The sequence below is a fragment of the Mobula hypostoma genome, chromosome 7 (assembly GCF_963921235.1).
Source record: "Mobula hypostoma chromosome 7, sMobHyp1.1, whole genome shotgun sequence".
Taxonomy (NCBI): domain Eukaryota; kingdom Metazoa; phylum Chordata; class Chondrichthyes; order Myliobatiformes; family Myliobatidae; genus Mobula; species Mobula hypostoma.
The window spans coordinates 45,170,926-45,189,174 of record NC_086103.1 but is presented as its reverse complement, the minus strand read 5'-3'; the positions used below and the strand labels follow the sequence as shown (position 1 = coordinate 45,189,174).

General features: G+C 41.3%; 1 protein-coding gene across 2 annotated transcripts in view; it reads right to left on the bottom strand.

Moving 5' to 3' along the window:
* Positions 1 to 1,376: 1,376 nt before the first annotated feature.
* Positions 1,377 to 18,249, bottom strand: part of LOC134349284 (uncharacterized) — a 163,076-nt gene continuing 146,203 nt past the window's right edge. For both annotated transcript variants that reach the window (XM_063053358.1, XM_063053357.1), the window contains one exon: positions 1,377 to 1,901. In XM_063053358.1, coding sequence (XP_062909428.1) covers positions 1,680 to 1,901 — 222 coding nt within the window. In that variant the 3' untranslated portion in view covers positions 1,377 to 1,679. The remainder of the gene's footprint in view (positions 1,902 to 18,249) is intronic.

Here is an 18,249-nt window from a genome sequence, read left to right as displayed (position 1 = left end):
GGATGTTGTTTACTTAGATTTTCAGAATGTGTTTGTCAAGATGCTGCATGTGAGACTGCTTAACAAGATAAGAGCCTATGGTATTACATGAAACTAGCATGGACACAAGATTGCCTTCTGCCAGTCAGCTAAAATAGGAATAAAGGGGGCCTTTTCTGGTTGGCTGTCAGTGACTAGTGGTGTTCTACAGATTCGGTGTTCGGTCTGCTACTTTTCATCTTGTATATCAAAGATCTGGATGACAATTGATGGCTTTATGGCCAAATTTGTGAATGATACAAAGGTAAGTGGAGGGACAGGTGGTGTTGAGGAAGCAGAAGGACTGGTTAGGAGGAAGGTCAAAGATGTGCAGATGGAATATAGTGTAGGGAAGTGTAATGTCATGCACTATGGTAGAAGGAATAAAGTTATAGACTTTGTTTTCTAAATGACAAAATTCAGATGAAAGGGACTTGGGAGTTTCCTAAAGATGAATTTGCAGGTTGAATTACTAATAAGGAAGGTTAGCAATAATTTTGAGAGCACTAGAATATAAAAGCAAGTATATAATGCTGAGACTTCATAAGGCATTGGTTGGCCCACATCAGGAAGATTGTAAATTGTTTTGGGCTACTTATCTGAGAAAGGATGTGCTGGCATTGGAGACTGTCCAATGAGGTTGATGAGAATGGTTCCAGGAATGAACGAGTTAATGTATGAGGAGCATTTGGCTCTGGACGTGTACCCCCTGGCGCTTATAAGAATGAGGGGAGAGCTGACTGAGACCTGAATATTGAAAGATCCTTATAAACTACATGTGGAGAAGGTATTTGCAATAGTAGAGGAGTCTAGGACCAGAAGGCACAATCTCAGAATAGAAGGACATCCCGTTAGAGCAGATGAGGTGGAATTTCAGCCACAGGGTAGTGAATCTGGAATTCATCACAGAAGGCTATGGAAGCCAAGTCATAGACCATAAAAGAGTACAGCACAGAAGCAGGCCATTGAAAACCAGCTGAAAAGCAAATCAAACACACCCAAGCACTAATCCCTCCTACCTACACCAAATCCATATCATTCCATCTTCCTTGAATTGAATATATTTAAAGCAGAGATTGAATTGTTCATGATTAACAAGGGTGTCAAAGGTTATGGAAAGAAGGCAAAAGAATTGGGTTGGGGGGGAGAGAGAGTAAATCAGCTGTGATCGAATAGTGGAGCAGATTCAAATAGCTTAAGGCTGCTCCTATGTTTTCTGGTCCCATAGTCTTATAGAGGTTCAAAGGTCAAATTTAATGTCAGAGAAATGTATACAATATACATCCTGAAATGCATTTTCTTCGCAAACATCCACAAAAACAGAAGTGCCCCAAAGAATGAACAACAGTTAAACATGAGAACCCCAAAGACCCCCCCCCAGCACGTAAGTGGCAGTGAGCAACAATCCCCCCTCCCCCACCAGCAAAAAAAACATGCATCAGTACTATCACTGAGCCCAAGCGTGTGCTAAGCAATAGCAAAGACACAGACCAAAGTTACCCCAAAGGCTTTGCATTTCATCCAAGATTTAAGAATCCACAGGTTCTCCCTGGCAAGGGAGAGGGAGACATAAAAACAACCCGCTGATTTATGATTTTAAAAGTGCATATCACTGCTTTTTTGAGCTCGGTGTGTCCGAAGATCACAAAGACCTCAGGTCTTCAGGCCCACAGCGAAAGACTTTCCAGCCTCCCCAACGACACACGAGTCTCCTGCCGTGACACCGACCCTTGATCCGCCCGTCTCCAGAGCCCTGTGATCTTAAGCTTCCAAACATGATCGAGATTCTCAGGCGGCCAGTTGTGGAACCCCACGAATTGGTCCCATTCCCGCAAAGAACCGAAGCCTGTGTGTAATTCCAGGTCAGGGTCTTCAAAAGAACCCTGAAAGGGTAAAATAAAGATATTAAAGGTAGAAATAGAGCTGTTTCCGAAGATGCAAGCAAAGGAGTGGCAGTTAGGTGCTATCATTCCTCCTAAGCTCCTCCTAGGTATACAAATTTTAGGGTTATAGATCAGGTGAATGCAAGCATTCATTTCCTCTTGGGATAGGTGAGACTAGAACTAGAGCTCTTGGGTTTAGGTGAAAGCTGCAATGTATAAAAAGGAATCTGAGGGGAAACCTCTTCACTCAGGGTGGTTTGAGTATGGAATGAGCTGCCAGCGGAATTGGTAGATTTGGGTTATGTAACATTTTAAAGATTTTAGATGGGTACATGAATGGGAGAGGTTTACAAGGATATGATCTGTGCGCAGTAGATGGAACAGGTTAGAAGATCAGTTTGACATGGACTAGATGGGCCAAAAGGCCTGTTCTGTACTGTAGCTCTATGACTTTATGCCCTGTTACTCCAAAATGACTGTGCAGTCCCCTCTAATTTGAAGAATTGAAAGAAATAAAATGGTAAAATTGCAAACTATTAGATCCTGATATGTTTAGATGATCATATAGGAGCAGAAAAGGCCATTTGACCCATCAAGTCTGCTTCACCATTTCATCACGGCTGATCCATTTTTTCCCCCTCGGTCCCAATCTCCTGATATTTAGCTGTCATTTGCCTAAGTATCTGCAAAGTAAGAGATTTGATGAAAGATTCTATTGCTTTAATAGTGAAGCTGAAAACAAAAATGAAGTTAAGAGCCCTGTCAAAACATGTTGAAAGTAGAACAGTAGATGTGGTGAATGAAGTTTAGTAAGACTTTTAACAAGGCTTCCTGTTGGTAACCTAATTCAAAAAGTCAGGAGACAAGGGAATCTTAGCTACATAGCTTTAGACTTGGCTTGCCCACAGAAGATTGGGGGGCGCGTGGGGTGGCTAGTAGATAGAGCATATTCTGCCTGGAGATCAGTGATCAGAGGTGTTCTGTAGGGATCTGTTCTGGGAACCCTGGTCTTAGTGGGTTTTTAATATATTTTTTTTAAAAAATGAGATGAGGAACAGGGGAGTCTTCAGGACCACATCCATAGATCCCTCAACTTGCTGCACAAGTTGACAGGGTCTTTAAGAAGGTGCATCGTGTGCTGGCCTTCAATTACTCAGGATATTTTGTCAAACAGCCCCAAGGTAATGTTGCAACTATAAAACTGTCATCCACACTTAGTGTTCTGTTCCAGTTGCCTCATTACAGGAAGGATATAGAAGCTTTGTGGAGAGTGCAGAGGAGATTTCCAGGATGCTATCTGGATCGGGGTGTGTGTTTTATGAGGAAAGGTTGAGTGAACTAGGGTTCTTCTTTAGAAGTGAAAGAGGTGTGTAAAATTAGAAGAGGCTCTGACAGTGGAAATAGTTAACGACAGAGCTTAATTTTAAGTTGATTGGAGGAAAGAATGGGGGAGATGTCTGAGATGTTTTTAAGAGTGGTGGGTGCATGAAACATACAGCCAGAATTGGTAGAGGTGGATACATTAGGGACAGTTAAGAGACTCTTGGGCATATGAATGAAAGAAAAAAATGGAGGGCTATATGGGAGGGAGGGGTTAGATTGATCCTGGACAATAGAGATTCTACAGATGCTGGAAATTTTGAGCAACTCACAGTGCTAGAGGAACTGAGCAAATCAACCAGCATCTATGAAGGGGAATAAACAGTAGAGGTTTCTGGCTGAGACCCTTCAGGATTTGGAAGGAAGGGGTAAGAAATCAGAAAGTGAAGGTTTGGGAAGGGGAAGGAGTACAAGCTGGCAGGTGGTAGTTGAGGAAGAAGGTGGGAGGGGAAGGGGACATTGAGGTAAGAAGCTGGGAGGTGATGGGTGGAAGAGATGAAGGGCTATGGAAGGAATCTGATGGGAAAGGGCGGTGGTCCATGGCAGAAATGAGAGGAGGAGGGGCACCAGAGGGAGGTGATGGGCAGGTCAGGAGAAAAGGGATAGAGGGGAACTTGAATGGAGAAAGGAAAAGGGGGAAATCAATGTTTGTGTCAGATTGGAGGATAACCAGACAAAATATGGCATGATGTTCCTCCACCTTGAGAGTGGTTTCATTGTGGCAGTAGTGGACCCCACGAACTGACGTGTTGCAAAGAGATAGGAAGTCGAATTGTAGTGGGTGGCCACTGGAATATAGAGAATGGAAAAGTAGGTTAAAAGGTTGGCATGACATTGTGGGCCTGTACTGAGTTGTACAGTCCTGTGTTCTATGTAAAGTTGAGGAAGCATTATCCTGAAACAGTTATAGTGGAAATTAATTCAGAAAATGCTTGATGTATAAATGAATCTGATGGCAAGAAACTAGTATCTGTTGACATATGGTTTGACTTGTCAATTTTACTGACATCTATAACCAAGGCTATTGGGAAAAATGCATCACTTAGCCAAATGGGGTCTTAATAAGGACTTAATTCTTTCTAAAACTTGGGCAAAAGAGGTGATAGTGGGCCATATTTCTGTCTGTCAAAATGGATAGTCAGGAAATGACTGATATCAAAGACTGATCTTTATATCAAATTTCTATTGGCATTAAAAAGAATCTTTAGAAGAGATGGCTGACCTTTAACTTGGAAGAGCAATGAATCTAAAGCCTACCTACCCACATTATTGAGTAAACTGACCAGACTTAATATTCAATTTCTGTTTTGTCCACAATAGGAGGTAAGCATTCTTTTGGTGGCAGTTGTATCAGATAGTAGTAATGGAAGTATGCAATTGCATATAGAGATGGAAAATGTCTGCTTAAATACCTTATACTTTGACCAAAGATATTAATTACACAAAGGTATCATCAAAGAAATTGATTAAATGTTCTGGCATATATCAGTTATCACAGTGTTAGATGGCACTCGTGAAGGAGCTGGCAATATCAATCTAAATTTGTTAGTATTATTCCATGAGTAACATTAAGTATTGTGATGACTGATACATGCCAGTTTGTTTCATTGCCTTTAATTACTTGCAATCCCTCAAGCACTAACAATTCAGCTCCAGTATATGGAAATAAGGCCTCCCTGTTAAGAGAAGAATGTGCATTAATTGATCACGCATCTTACCAGACTCGTCAGTTAAGGAGATGGAGCAACTTCATATAGAATGAATCTTGAAGTGAATTGATGTCTAATGGAACCTGAAGACTGAAGAATGCATCATTACTCTTATCCTGAATTCAATAGCACCAATAAGTGTTTATCAAGTACATATTTGGGACTTTTCCACTTTAAAATAACACATCTTAGAAGGGGATAGGAAAGTGAATTTAGTACAAAAAATCCTACTGGTGTTGCACATCTACTAACGCACCTGACAAAGGTACAGAACATGAATGTCTTTGCCAGTAAGGCAGCAGCTGTGGAAAGGAAAAAGTTACCTTTTAGAGTTGTCCTTTCTCTTTCTACAGCTGGTGCCTGATTGCTGAGTTCTTCTAACATTTCTGGTTTTGTTTCAGATTCCAGTATCTGCAGTTTTGTTCTCCCTAACTAGTGTTGATCCACATTGTCTGTCTCTACAGAACATACAGCTGTCATTATGGTCTTGACTTCATTGCTTTTACTGAGTTTTGAAAAAGGTATAGGAGGTTGTTCCTTACTTGTCCTATTTGTAACTTTTCTGCCCAATTGCAGTAAAGAAATTGATGCATGCTGTTCCAGGTAATTAAATGATTTTACTGTATTACTTTAAAGAAAAGGCCAAAAAAAAGCTCTGTAAATGCCCTAAATTGGCTAGTTATTGAGAATTTTATTAGCTATGCGAAGGAGAGATCTCGATTTGAGGGTGGGGGGGGGGGTATCATCTGATTAAGTTATTGTTTATGATGGTTTTGAATTGAACAATTACCTGCTTGCAAAATTACTTAATCCAGTAAACGTTAGAAGTCATTTCGTATTTCTCAAAACATTAACTTTTATTTCTGATCCAAATATGAATGTGGAAACGAACTTTAGAGTTTACTGCTACAGTTGTCACCTATCCTTCAAACAATTAACAATAGGTAATGTTTCTTGGTGATGTTAAAGCTTTACAGACTTTGTACTATAATTAAGAAAACTGTGCATTAATTAGATTGATACTACATTTTTGTAACTAGAACAGTATCCAGTTTCTGCTTGATGTTGGCCAAGACTTGGTTCTCCACTGAATGCCTGCGTATTAGAATATTGCTGTGTGGCAAGTCAGCCACAAGGTGCTACCAAAATAAAAAAAATGCAGAACTGTGTAATGGAATTTCTTGAAAGTGTCCATGAATAGCTTCCACATATACAAAATACTTGACCTTCTAGCATTTTTGAATGGAGAGAAAACTGGGAATTGAGCCAAAATATATACCTAAGGCTAGGGCTGTAATCCTTTGAAGAACCAGGTACAGAATACCCCATTATTTTGTGCAGGTACATGTAGGTGATCAGAAATTTAGTCAAAACAGTTTTGTTACAGAAGTGATTGACACACACTTAGTAACCACTTTATTAGATACACCTGTGCAACCCCCTCAATGTAAATATCTAATCAGCCAATCAGGTGGCAGCAATTTGATGCATAGATGCATGCAGTCATGGCCAAAAGGTGCAGGCATTGTTGGACAAACATCAGAATCGGTGAAGAAATGTGATCTAATTGACTTCAGCTGTGGAATTATTGTTGGTGCTGGATGAGACGGTTTGAGTATCTCAAACTGCTGATCTGAGATTTCCGTGCTAAACAGTCTCTAGAGTTTATTGGGAATGGTGCGATAAACGACAAACCTCCAGTGAGTGGCTGTTCTGAGGGCGGAAGTGCCTTGTTAAGAGGCATCAGAGGAAAATGGTCAGAGACTGGTTTAAGCTGGCAGGAATGTGACAGTAACTCAAATTACCACGTTGCAACAATGCTGTACAGAATAGCATTGAGCCTTGAAGTGCGTGGGCTATAAGAGCAGAAGACTACAATGGCTTCCACTCCCATAACTAATAAAGTGGCCACTGAGTAAGTTCCCAACTAGCTGTTTGCAAATTGCTTGATAAAAGTGAAACAATAATACATCCAGGGTCAGATTTCTAAAGTTAAAATTTTGGCCGTATCCAAAGGTATTGAAACTCAGGTGAGCTTCGCTTAAACTTGACATTTCATTACATGGGTAAGTTTAAAAAGCTTGTGGAATGCTCTTCACTATTAGTGGGAAGCAAGAAAGGATTAGCTGGCCTGCGAGACTCAAGACAAAGTCATGAGGTTTTAACTTTCTTCCCTGGATAAGTTATTCCAAAGATACAAGTCTGGACTTGAATGTATCATGGGAAATCATAAGTGCAATTTTGAATGGTTACCTATACACAAGTCGTAGAAATTATAATAAGGTATACAAATCTGCATTTGAAGGCAATAATTTACCTGATGGAATTGGTTAAATTTATTACCTAGTGGGAAACCAATGGATTTTGTTCATTTCTTGTTCCACCAAGTTGATTTTTGTGAACTATAAGAATACTGTAAGGCAATTGTGATAACTTTGGCAGTTTTCTGATTTGAGGATTAAGAATTAACATGTGAAGTGACAAGATAATTGATCACCCCTCCCCCCCACCCCACAGTTCATCACTGGTGCATCTTGAGGCCTTCCATTGCTCATAGTCGACTGTGGATATTGCTTTCTAACTGTCTGTGATACACAAGGGTAGTGCAATGTGGAGAATAAGCTGTTTCTTATACAGCAGGCTATCCCTCTCCTTGCAGTTGATGAATCCAAAGGAGCAGCAGAGACCGATACAGTTTGGCATCAACGGTGTTGCAGGTGTTGCCAGTCAGCGCTGAACTCAACGTAGGACTGCCTTGGGGGCTCTAACTCCGGAATTTTCTTCTTGATTTATTCCTGAAACCTTCCGCATAAGTGGGTATAGCTGCAATGCATCGGAGGTTTGAGATCAGTTTTCCTTCTAGATGAGCTGCGAACCACAGCTAAGGAGCCCCATCTGCCCAAAGGGGATTGGTTTTAGGGTGCTGCCTTTGCCCTTTCTGTCAGTAGAAACTGTTCCGCTGGGCTTAGTAGCTAAGTCACATGTGAAGGGCAGGAGTCGGACTTGGTTGTCTGAGCCCATTTGAGATGCACACCATTGGGAGCATTTAATAAATAACTGTTGAATCCAAACGAGCATTTTAAAGGGCTATTGGTAGCAATATATTTATCAAAGTTGTAGGTCCTGAATTTTTTTTGAGTAGAATTGTACGATCTCATGCAATTGACCCCAAGTTTGGGAATATAGGAATGCACTGGAAGGGAATTTAACTGGTCTGAAGGGCCAATAAGGAAGCTTGAAATACAATTTTATTATTTGAACTAGTTGATTTGTTTTCTTTGAATCCACACCTGTTTTCTTGTGATTCCAATCATTGCCATCTAGGTCATATTTAAATGTAAACCATATGGTAACTCTGAACATGCCACTGTAGCCACTTAAATCTTGACAGTGTATTGGATATAAACTTAACTATTTAAAAAAATTGAAGATTAGCTTTATGTGTCATATGTGCATCGAAATATACAGTAAAATACGTCTGGCATCAGCGTAGGTTACCGACAAGTTACTAATGCTAAACCCATACGTTTCCTCCCACATTCCGAAGACCTACGAGGTCACGGGGAATGTACTAAAACCTTACAGATAGTGGTGGTAACTGCTGCCTGATTTGAAGGAGTCAATTTAAATTCTATTGTGACTCGTGACCAATATGCCAGGGGGTACAAAAGAATAGACCTCCATGCATTAGTTTATTTTGTTTATTAGGCAGCCAATATTACAGCTTTCCCAGCTGTAGGTAGTGGTTTGAAGTTCCTGGCCATTTCAGACATGCTGCATTGTCAGAGAATAAACTTGACTACTGGCAACTGTTGATTGCTGCATTCCTCTATTTGCAATGGCAGTTGTCTTCCCAAATGAGTTATTAGCTGTAAGAACGCCTTGAGATATCTTAGAACTATGAAAATGCATACAGTTCTATGAATAAACTCTTACTGGGCTTCAAGACGGGTACAAGTATCGATGATAACCAAAGTTTCGATGGCAGAGTTTGTCATCGAAGCGTTGGTTATAATCGATGCCTGTACCCAACTTGAAGCCGGAGAAGAGCTTGTTTGTCATATATGCCAGGAAAGCACTAGATCTTTTTCACATACAGTTCTCGTAAAGAATCAAGACCATGCTGGAGATGCTTAGTAAGTTGAGCAACATGCATGGAGTGTTAACATTTTGGGAAAATGACTCTTTGTAAGAACTGGAAAACTGAGAACAGGCATGTTTTAATTTGGGAGGGTGAAGAGAATGAGGTGAATGTCCATGACAGAATGAAGTACAAAGTGGTCTGGGTCCTTTCAGTGCTGAGTAGGTAATGAGTCTGGTTTCTATGTAATTGTAAAGGCAGAGAATATTTTGGAATGTTAAAATTGCCTGTCTTTATAAATATTAAATGTTTGCCAAAATCAAAGTGGTCATTTATGCAGTGGCTTGTAAAAGTATTCGGCCCCCAACCCTTTGTTGACATAAGTGAGTATTACAACCAGGGGTTTTGATTGATTAATAGGATTTTTAATCACATGCTTTTTTTTAATCACAGCCCAAAGAAAACAGGGACAATTGCAAAGCATGAAAAACTAAAAATTCAAAACTTGAAATGTCAGCAGTTCCCCTTTGCTCAGTACTTAGTTGAATCATCTCTTGCAGCCATTACAGCCAATCTTTTTTTTGATAAGTCACAAATAAGAGAAAATCTGCAGGTGCTGGAAGTCTGAGCAACACACAAAATACTGGAGGAATTCAGCAGTATTGCTGAAGGGTTTTGACCCAAAATGTCAATTGTACTCTTTTCTTAGATGCTGCATGGCCTGCTGAGTTCCTCCAGGATTTTGTGTGTATTTTTGGATAGGTCTCTGTCTTTGCACAATGTGATGGAGCAAGATTTACCCATTCCTCTGAGCAAAATTGCTCAAGCTGTGCCAGGTTAGGTGGGAAGTGGTGATAGACAGCATTCTTGGTCTTGCCAGACATGTTCAATCTGGTTAGGGTCAGAACTCTGACTAGGTACTCAAGGACAACATTTTTATTTTGAAGCCACTCCATGATTGCTCTGGTTAGTGGCTTTGGGTCATTGCCCTGCTGAAAGACAAACTGGGGAGGAGGCTAAGCTTTCTGACAGAGGCTAGCAGATGTTTAGCAGCATCCATCTTCCCATCTATCCTATCTATATTTCCAGTCCCCGCTGCTGAAAAGCATCCTCATAGTATAAGACCATAAGGCATAGGAGCAGAATTAGGCCATTTGGTCTGCTTCGCCATTCAATCATGGTTGATCCAATTTTTTTCTCCTCCTCAGACCCAGTCCACAGCCTTCTCCCCATAACCTTTGATCCCATGGCCAATCAAGAACCTATCAATCTGTCTTAAATACCCAATCACCTGGCCTTCACAGCTGCCTATGGTACCAAATTCCACAAATTCACCACCCTCTGGCTAAAGAGATTTCTCCATCTGTTTTAAATACATGCCCCTCTATCCTGATGCTGTGTCCTCTTGAGCCAGACTCCCCTACCACGGGAAACACCTTTACATATCTACTCTGACCAGGTCTTTCAAAATTTGAAAGGTTTCAATGAGATCTCTTCCCCACCCCCCACCCCATCCAGTGAGTACAGACCCAGAGCCATCAAACATTCCTTATATGATAACCCTTTCATTATTCATTCCTGGAATCATCCTTGTGAACCTCCTCTGAACCCTCTCTCCAATGCTAGTACTCCTTTTCTTAGATGAGGAGCCCGGAACTGTTCACAATACTCAAGGTGAGGCCTCACTAGTGCCTTACAAAGCTGCATCATCATCACCCTTCCTCTTGAAATGAATGTTTAACATTGCATTTGCCTTCCTTCCCATCGACTCTACCTGCAAGTTAACCTTTAGGGTGTTCTGCACAAGGACTCCCAAGTCCCTTTGCATCTCAGATTTTTGGATTTTCTCACCATTCAGAAAATAGTCTGCACATTTATTTCTACTACCAAAGTGCATGATCGTACATTTTCCAACATTATATATCATTTGCCACTTTCTTGCCCATTCTCCTAATCTTGTCTATGTTCTGCAGCTGCCTTGTTTCCTCAACATTACTTGCCCCTCCACTAATCTTCATATCATCTGCAATCTTGGCAACAGAGCCATCTATTCCATCATCTTAATCATTGATACACAGCATAAAGAGTGGTCCAAATACCGACCACTGTGGAACAACACTAGTTACTGGCAGCCAGCCAAAAAAGGATCCGTTTGTTCTTACTCACTGCCTCCTACCAATCAGCCAATCTAATAACCATGCTAGTAACTTTCCAGTAATATCATGGGGTCTTAACTTGGTAAACAGCCTCAAGTGTGGCATCTTGTCAAGGCCTTCTGAAAATCCAAATATACAACGCCCACTGCATCCCCTTTATCTTTCCTACTTGTAACCTCAATGGGGGAGGGGATGAACTGGAAATACAAGAATGGAGTTAAAGGGAAAGAGAATAAAGAAAGTTAAGAAAGACAACAGAATTAAAGGGGCAGAAAGCTCAGTAAGGGATTGGAGACTATGGCCAAGTGCAATAGGAATCGATGTGAAAGGTGAGGGAAGTAAAAGTATTACTTTAAAAGGATTAAAAGTATGTATGAATGCATGCATGGAGTATATGAAATAAAGTGGATGAGCTTGAGGCTCAGTTGGAAATTGGCAAGTATGATGATGTGGGAATAACAGACATGGCTGCAAGAGGACCAGGGCTGGGAAATGATATTCAAGGATTTACATCCTATCGAAAGGACAGACAGGTTGGCAGAGGGGGTGGGGTAGTTCTGTTGGTGAGGAATGAAATTCAGTCACTTGTGATGGGGGACATAGAATCAGGAGATGTAGAGTTAGTATGGATAGAACTGAGAAACTGTAAGGGCAAAAACTCCCTGATGGGAGTTATCTACAGGCCCCCAAACAATAGCCTGGATATAGGGTGCAAGTTAAATCAAGAGTTAAAATTGGCATGTTGCAAAGGTAATTCTATGGTCGTTATGGGGGATTTCAACATGCAGGTAGACTGGGAAAATCAGGTTGGTACTGGACCCCAAAAAAGAGAGTTTGTGGAATGCCTGAGATGGATTCTTAGAGCAGCTTGTATCGGAGCCTATGAGGGAGAAGGCAATTCTGGATTTAGTGTTGTGTAATGAACCAGATTTGATAAGGGAGCTGGAGGTAAAGGAGCCATTAGGAGGTTGTGACCATAATATGATAAGTTTTAATGTACAATTTGAGAGGGAGAAGGGAAGATAGGAAGTGTCAGTATTACAGTCGAACAAAGGGGACTATCGACCCATGAGGGAGGAGCTGGCCAAAGTTGACTGGAAAGATACCCCAGTAGGGATGACAGTGGAGCAACAATGGCAGGTATTTCTGGAAATAAATCGGAAGGTGCAGGATCAGTTCATTCCAAAGAGGAGGAAAGATTCTAATGGGAATAAGGGGCGACCTTGGATGACAAGGGAAGTAATGGACAGTATAAAAATAAAAGAGGAAGTATAACATAGCAAGGATGAGTGGGAAGCCAGAGGATTGGGAGACTTTAAGGAGCAACAAAAGATAACTAAAAAGGCAATACGGGGGGGCGGGGGGAGATGAGGTACGAAGGTAAGGCTAGCCAAGAATATAAAGGAGGATGGTAAAAGCTGCTTTAGGTATGTGAAGAGGAAAAAATTAGTTAAGACCAAAGTTGGGCACTTGAAGACAAATGGGTGAAATTTTTATGGAGAACAAGGAAATGGCAGACAGCTGAACAGGTACTTTGGATCTGTCTTCACTAGGGAAGACGCAATCTCCCAGATGTAATAGTGGCCAGAGGAACAGAAGGAAATTCGCATCAGGCAGAAAATGGTGTTGGTTGAACTGATGGGACTGAAGGCTGATAAATCCTCAGGGCCTGATGGTCTGCATCCCAGGGTACTTAAGGAGGTGGCTCTAGAAATCGTGGATGCGTTGGTAATTATTTTCCAATGTTCTATAGATTCAGGATCAGTTCCTGCGGATTGGAGGGTAGCTAATGTTATCCCACTTTTTAAGAAAGGAGGGAGAGAGAAAACAGGCAATTATAGACCAGTTAGTCTGACATCAATGGTGGGGAAGATGCTGGAATCAATTATAAAAGATGTAATAGCGGCATATTTGGATAGCAGTGGCAGGATAGGTCAGAGTCAGCATGGATTTATGAAGGGGAAATCATGCTTGACTAATCTGGAATTTTTTGAGAATGTAATTATGAAAATGGACATGGGAAAGCCAGTGGATGTAGTGTACCTGGACTTTCAGAAAGCCTTTGATAAGGTTCCACATAGGAGGTTAGTGTACAAAATTAGAGCAAGTGGTATTGAGGGTAGGGTACTGACATGGATAGAAAATTGGTTGGCAGACAGGAAACAAAGAGTAGGGATTAATGGGTCCTTTTCAGAATGGCAGGCAGTGACCCTAATGGGGTACTGCAAGGCTTGGTGCTGGGACCGCAGCTATTTACAATATACATTAATGATTTAGATGCAGGAATTAAAAGTAACATTAGCAAATTTGCAGATGACACAAAGCTGGGTGGCAGTGTGAAATGTGAGGAGGATGTTATGAGAATGCAGGGTGACTTGGACAGGCTGGGTGAGTGGGCAGATGCGGTTTAATGTGGATAAATGTGAGGTTATCTACTTTGGTGGCAAGAACAGGAAGGCAGATTACGATTTGAATGGTGTCAAGTTAGGAAAAGGGGAAGTACAATGAGATCTAGGTGTCCTTGTTCATCAGTCACTGAAAGTAAGCATGCAGGTATAGCAGGCAGTGAAGAAAGCTAATGGCATGTTGGCCTTCATAACAAGGGGAATTGAGTATAGGAACAAAGAGGTCCTTATGCAGTTGTACAGGGCCCTTGTGAGACCACACCTGGAGTATTGTGTACAGTTTTGGTCTCCAAATTTGAGGAAGGACATTCTAGCTATTGAGGGAGTGCAGTGTAGGTTCACGAGGTTAATTCCTGGGATGGCAGGACTGTCATATGCTGAAAGATTGGAGCGACTGGGCTTGTATACTCTGGAATTTAGAAGGATGAGAGGGGATCTGATTGAAACATAAGATGATTAAGGGATTGGACATGCTAGAGGCAGGAAACGTTCCCGATGTTGGGGGAGTCCAGAACCAGAGGCCACAGTTAAGAATAAAGGGTAGACAATTTAGAATGGAGTTGAGAAAAAACTTTTTCACCCAGAGAGGTGTGTATCTGTGGAATGCTCTACCTCAGAAGGCAGTGGAAGTCAATTCTCTGGATTCTTTCAAGAAAGAGTTGGATAGAGCTCTTAAAGATAGCGGAGTGAAGGGATATGGGGAGAAGGCAGAAAAGGGTACTGATTGTGGATGATCAGCCATGATCACAGTGAATGGTGGTGCTGGCTCGAAGGGCTGAATGGCCTACTTCTGCACCTATTGTCTATAATTCCAGCAGGTTCATCAGGCAAGATTTTCCCTTAAGGAAACCATGCTGACTTTGTCTTACCTTGTCCTGTGTCATCAGGTACTCCATAGCCTCATCCTTAGGAATTGACTGTCTTCCCAACCACTAAGGTTAGACTAACCAGTCTATAGTTTCCTTTCTGCTGCCTCCTTCCTTTCTTAAAGAGTGGAATGACATTTGCAATTTTCCAGTCCTTTGGAACCATGCTATTGTCCAAGAATTCTTGAAAAATCATAACTAATGCCTCCACAATCTATACCACGATCTGTTTCAGAACCCTAGGGAGCAGTTCATCGGGTCAGGGTGACTTGTGCACCTTTAGATCTTTCAGCATTTCCTCCACATACTTTGCAGTAAGGATGGTGTTACCTGGCTGATGCACATTATTAGATTTTTGCCACACGTATTGCTTAGTGTTGAGGCCAAAATTTTCCACTTTAGTCTCATCCAACCACAAGACCTTCCACATCTTTACAGTACTAAGTGATTTTTTACGAAGTCTTTATGGGTAAAGACATGAATTTTTAAAGCTAGGTCTTCTTTGCCACTCTTCCATAAATAGTCTTTTTCTGTAAGGTCTTAAAGAGATTGTGGAGCCATGAGCTTCATCTCCAGTTGCAACCACTGACTTCTGTTGGTATTACAGTGGCCTCTCACAAGTTCGTTTCTTCTCCGGCAACTAAGTTAGATTGGCTGTAGTTTCATATTTTTTACGATGGACTGCACTGAGCTCAGGTATGTTCAGTCCCTTTGAGATGCTCTTGTACCCTTCCCCAGATTTGTGCTTTTCTAAGATTTTCCTGACTTGTCTGGAATGCTCTTTTGTCTTCATTTTGGTTTTTGGTCAGTTGAGAATCTACCACACTGTTGGACCTTACAGAGAGAGGTGTATATTCTTATGAGTTCATTGAAAACAGATGATCCTTTAATTTTCTGTATCAACAAATTTGGTGAGTTAGTAAGGTGGTAATGCATATTTCATCTGAGCAGAGTTAGCATACTAATTACAAAAGGGATGGATCCTTTTTCAGCCTCATGATTTTGTTTTTTAAAAGTGAATTGTTTTCAGGTTTTGGAATTTCTTTCTTATGATTTAACATGACATACAATGTATTGTAGATAAGCTGAAATTCCTACTTCTATATTTTAAATTTAGAAAATAAGACAGTAAAATGTTAAAAATAGTTGTGGAGGCTGAGTTTTTTTTTCAGAGCACTGGACTTTCAAGTTTGCAAATGAAAGTGGGGTGAAGTACACAAATCCAGTGTGTTCCAGTACAGTTTATATCAAAATTTGGGCTTCGTGGAAGTCTGGCATTGAATGCTCATAAAATGGTACAGCACAGGAACGGGCCCTTCAGCCACAATGTTGCTCCAAACCAGCTGCAAAGTAATTCAAAATTCCCCAAAAACTAATTCCTCCTTCCTACACAATGTCAATATCCTTCACCTTCATATTCATGTGCTTATCTAAACGACACTTAAAATCCTCTAATGTATTTACCTCTGCCACCACATCAGGCAACACATTCCAGGCATCCACCACTGAGTTATTTTTTTTAAAAAAAACTTGCCCCTCGCATCCCCTTTGAACCTAACCCCTCTCACCTGCAATGCGTGCCCTCTAGTACTAGACATTTCTATCCTGGAGAAAAAAAGTACTCCGTCTACTCTTATGTATGCCTCTCATAATCTTATAAACCTCCTAGATCTCTCCTCAGCCACTGCCGCTCCAGACTAAATAACCAAAGTTTGTCCAGCTGCTTATGATTACACATGCCTTCTAAACCAGGAAGCACTCTGGTAAACCTGTTCTTCGCTCTCTCCAAAGCCTCAACATTCATCCTATAATGGGGTGACTAGAACTGTATGCAATACTCCAGATATGACCTAACCAGACTCCTATCAAGTTGCATCATAACCACTTGTGGAACTCAATGCCTCGACTAATTAAAAACAAGCATCCCATGAGTCGCCTTAATCACTCTATTGATCTGTGTAGCCACTTTCAAGGACCAATGAACTTGGACCCCAAGATCTCTCTTCTCAGCAACACATAAGGGTATTGCCCTTACCAGTGTATTGTCTTGCATTTGCCCTACTGAGGTGCAACACCTCATTTATGTGTTAAACTCAATCTGCCATTTCTCTGCCCTTATCTGTAGCTGATCTATATTGCACTGTATTCTTTGCCAGTCTTCTACGCTATTCACAATTCCACCAATCTTGATATCATCTGCTCCAACTCACCAACCCACCCATCTATATTTTCATCCAGGTCATTTGTACACATCACCAACTGCAGAGATCCCAGCACTGTTCCCTGTGGAGCAACACTAATTACAGATCTTCAGCTCGAATAAGTCTTTTTGACCTCTACTTTGTCTTCTGTGCACAAACCAGTTCTGCGGATTAGCCTCCCATGAGGGACTTCGTCAAACACCTTACTAAAATACATGTAGACAATATCCACTGCTCTACTTTCATCCATCTCTCATGTCACCTTGTCAAAAAACAACCAAGTTGGTAAGACATGGCTTGCCCCACAGAAAGCCATGCTGGCTCTTTAATTAGGCCATGGGTTTCCAAATGTTTATGTATCTTGTCCCTAAGAATTTTCTCCCTGCAACTGAGATGACACTCACGGATCCATAGTTTCCAGGATTTTCCTTTGCTCTCTTAAATAGAGGTACAACATTAACCTCTTACCAGTCCTCTGGGACCTCACCTGTGCCTAGAGAGGACACGAAGATACTGGTCAAGGCCCCAGCAATCTTGTCTATTGTTTCCCTCTATAACCTGGAGTATATCCCTTCAGGCCCTGGAGACTTGTCCTCCTTGATACTCATTAGGAGACCCAACACTTCTTCCACCTTGACCTCTAAACACCCAAACCTACTTATGGACTCAGCACTGATCTCCTGATCCTCCATGTTCTTTTCCTTGGTAAATACTGAAGTAAATTGGTCATTAAGGACGTCTCACATCTCTGGATTCACTGCATCCAAGCAAATACTCCCATCTTCTCCATTAGTTATCCTCTTGCTCTTAATGTATAGGATGCCTTGGGATTCATCTTAATCCTACTTGCCTAGGGCTTTTCATTGCTCCGTTTGATCCTAACTTCTGAAGCTTTATATAACTTATTTCTTCTAGACTCAAGACATGAGACTGTTTAACAAGTTATGAGCACATGGTATTACAGGAAAGATGCCAGCATAGATAAAGCAGTGGCTGATTGGCAGGAGGCAGAGTGGGAATAAAGGGAGCCTTTTCTGGTTGGCTACTAGTGACTGGTGGTGTTCCACAGGGGCCTGTATTGGGACCGCTTTTTATGTGATATGTTAATGACCTGAATGATGGAATTGATGGCTTTGTTGCAAAGTTTGCAGACGATGTGCAGATGGGAGGAGGGGTAGGTAGTTTTGAGGAAGCAGGCTACAAAAGGATTTAGACAGATTAGGAAAATAGGCAAAAAAGTGGCAGATGGAATACAGTGTCAGGGAATGTATGATCATGCAGCTATGAAAGGGTAGAATATTTTCTAAATGGACAGAAAATTCAAAAATCTGAGGTGCAAAGGGATTTGAGAATCCTTGGGCAAGGTTCTCTAAAAGTTAATTTGCAGGTTGCATCTGTGGTGAGGAAGGCAAATGCAATGTTAGCATTCATTTCAAGAGGACTAGGATATAAAAACAAGGATGTAATGTTGAGGCTTTTTATGTACTGGTGAAGCCTCTACTTGATGTATTGTGAGCAGTTGTGGGCTGTTAGGATGTGCTGACACTGGA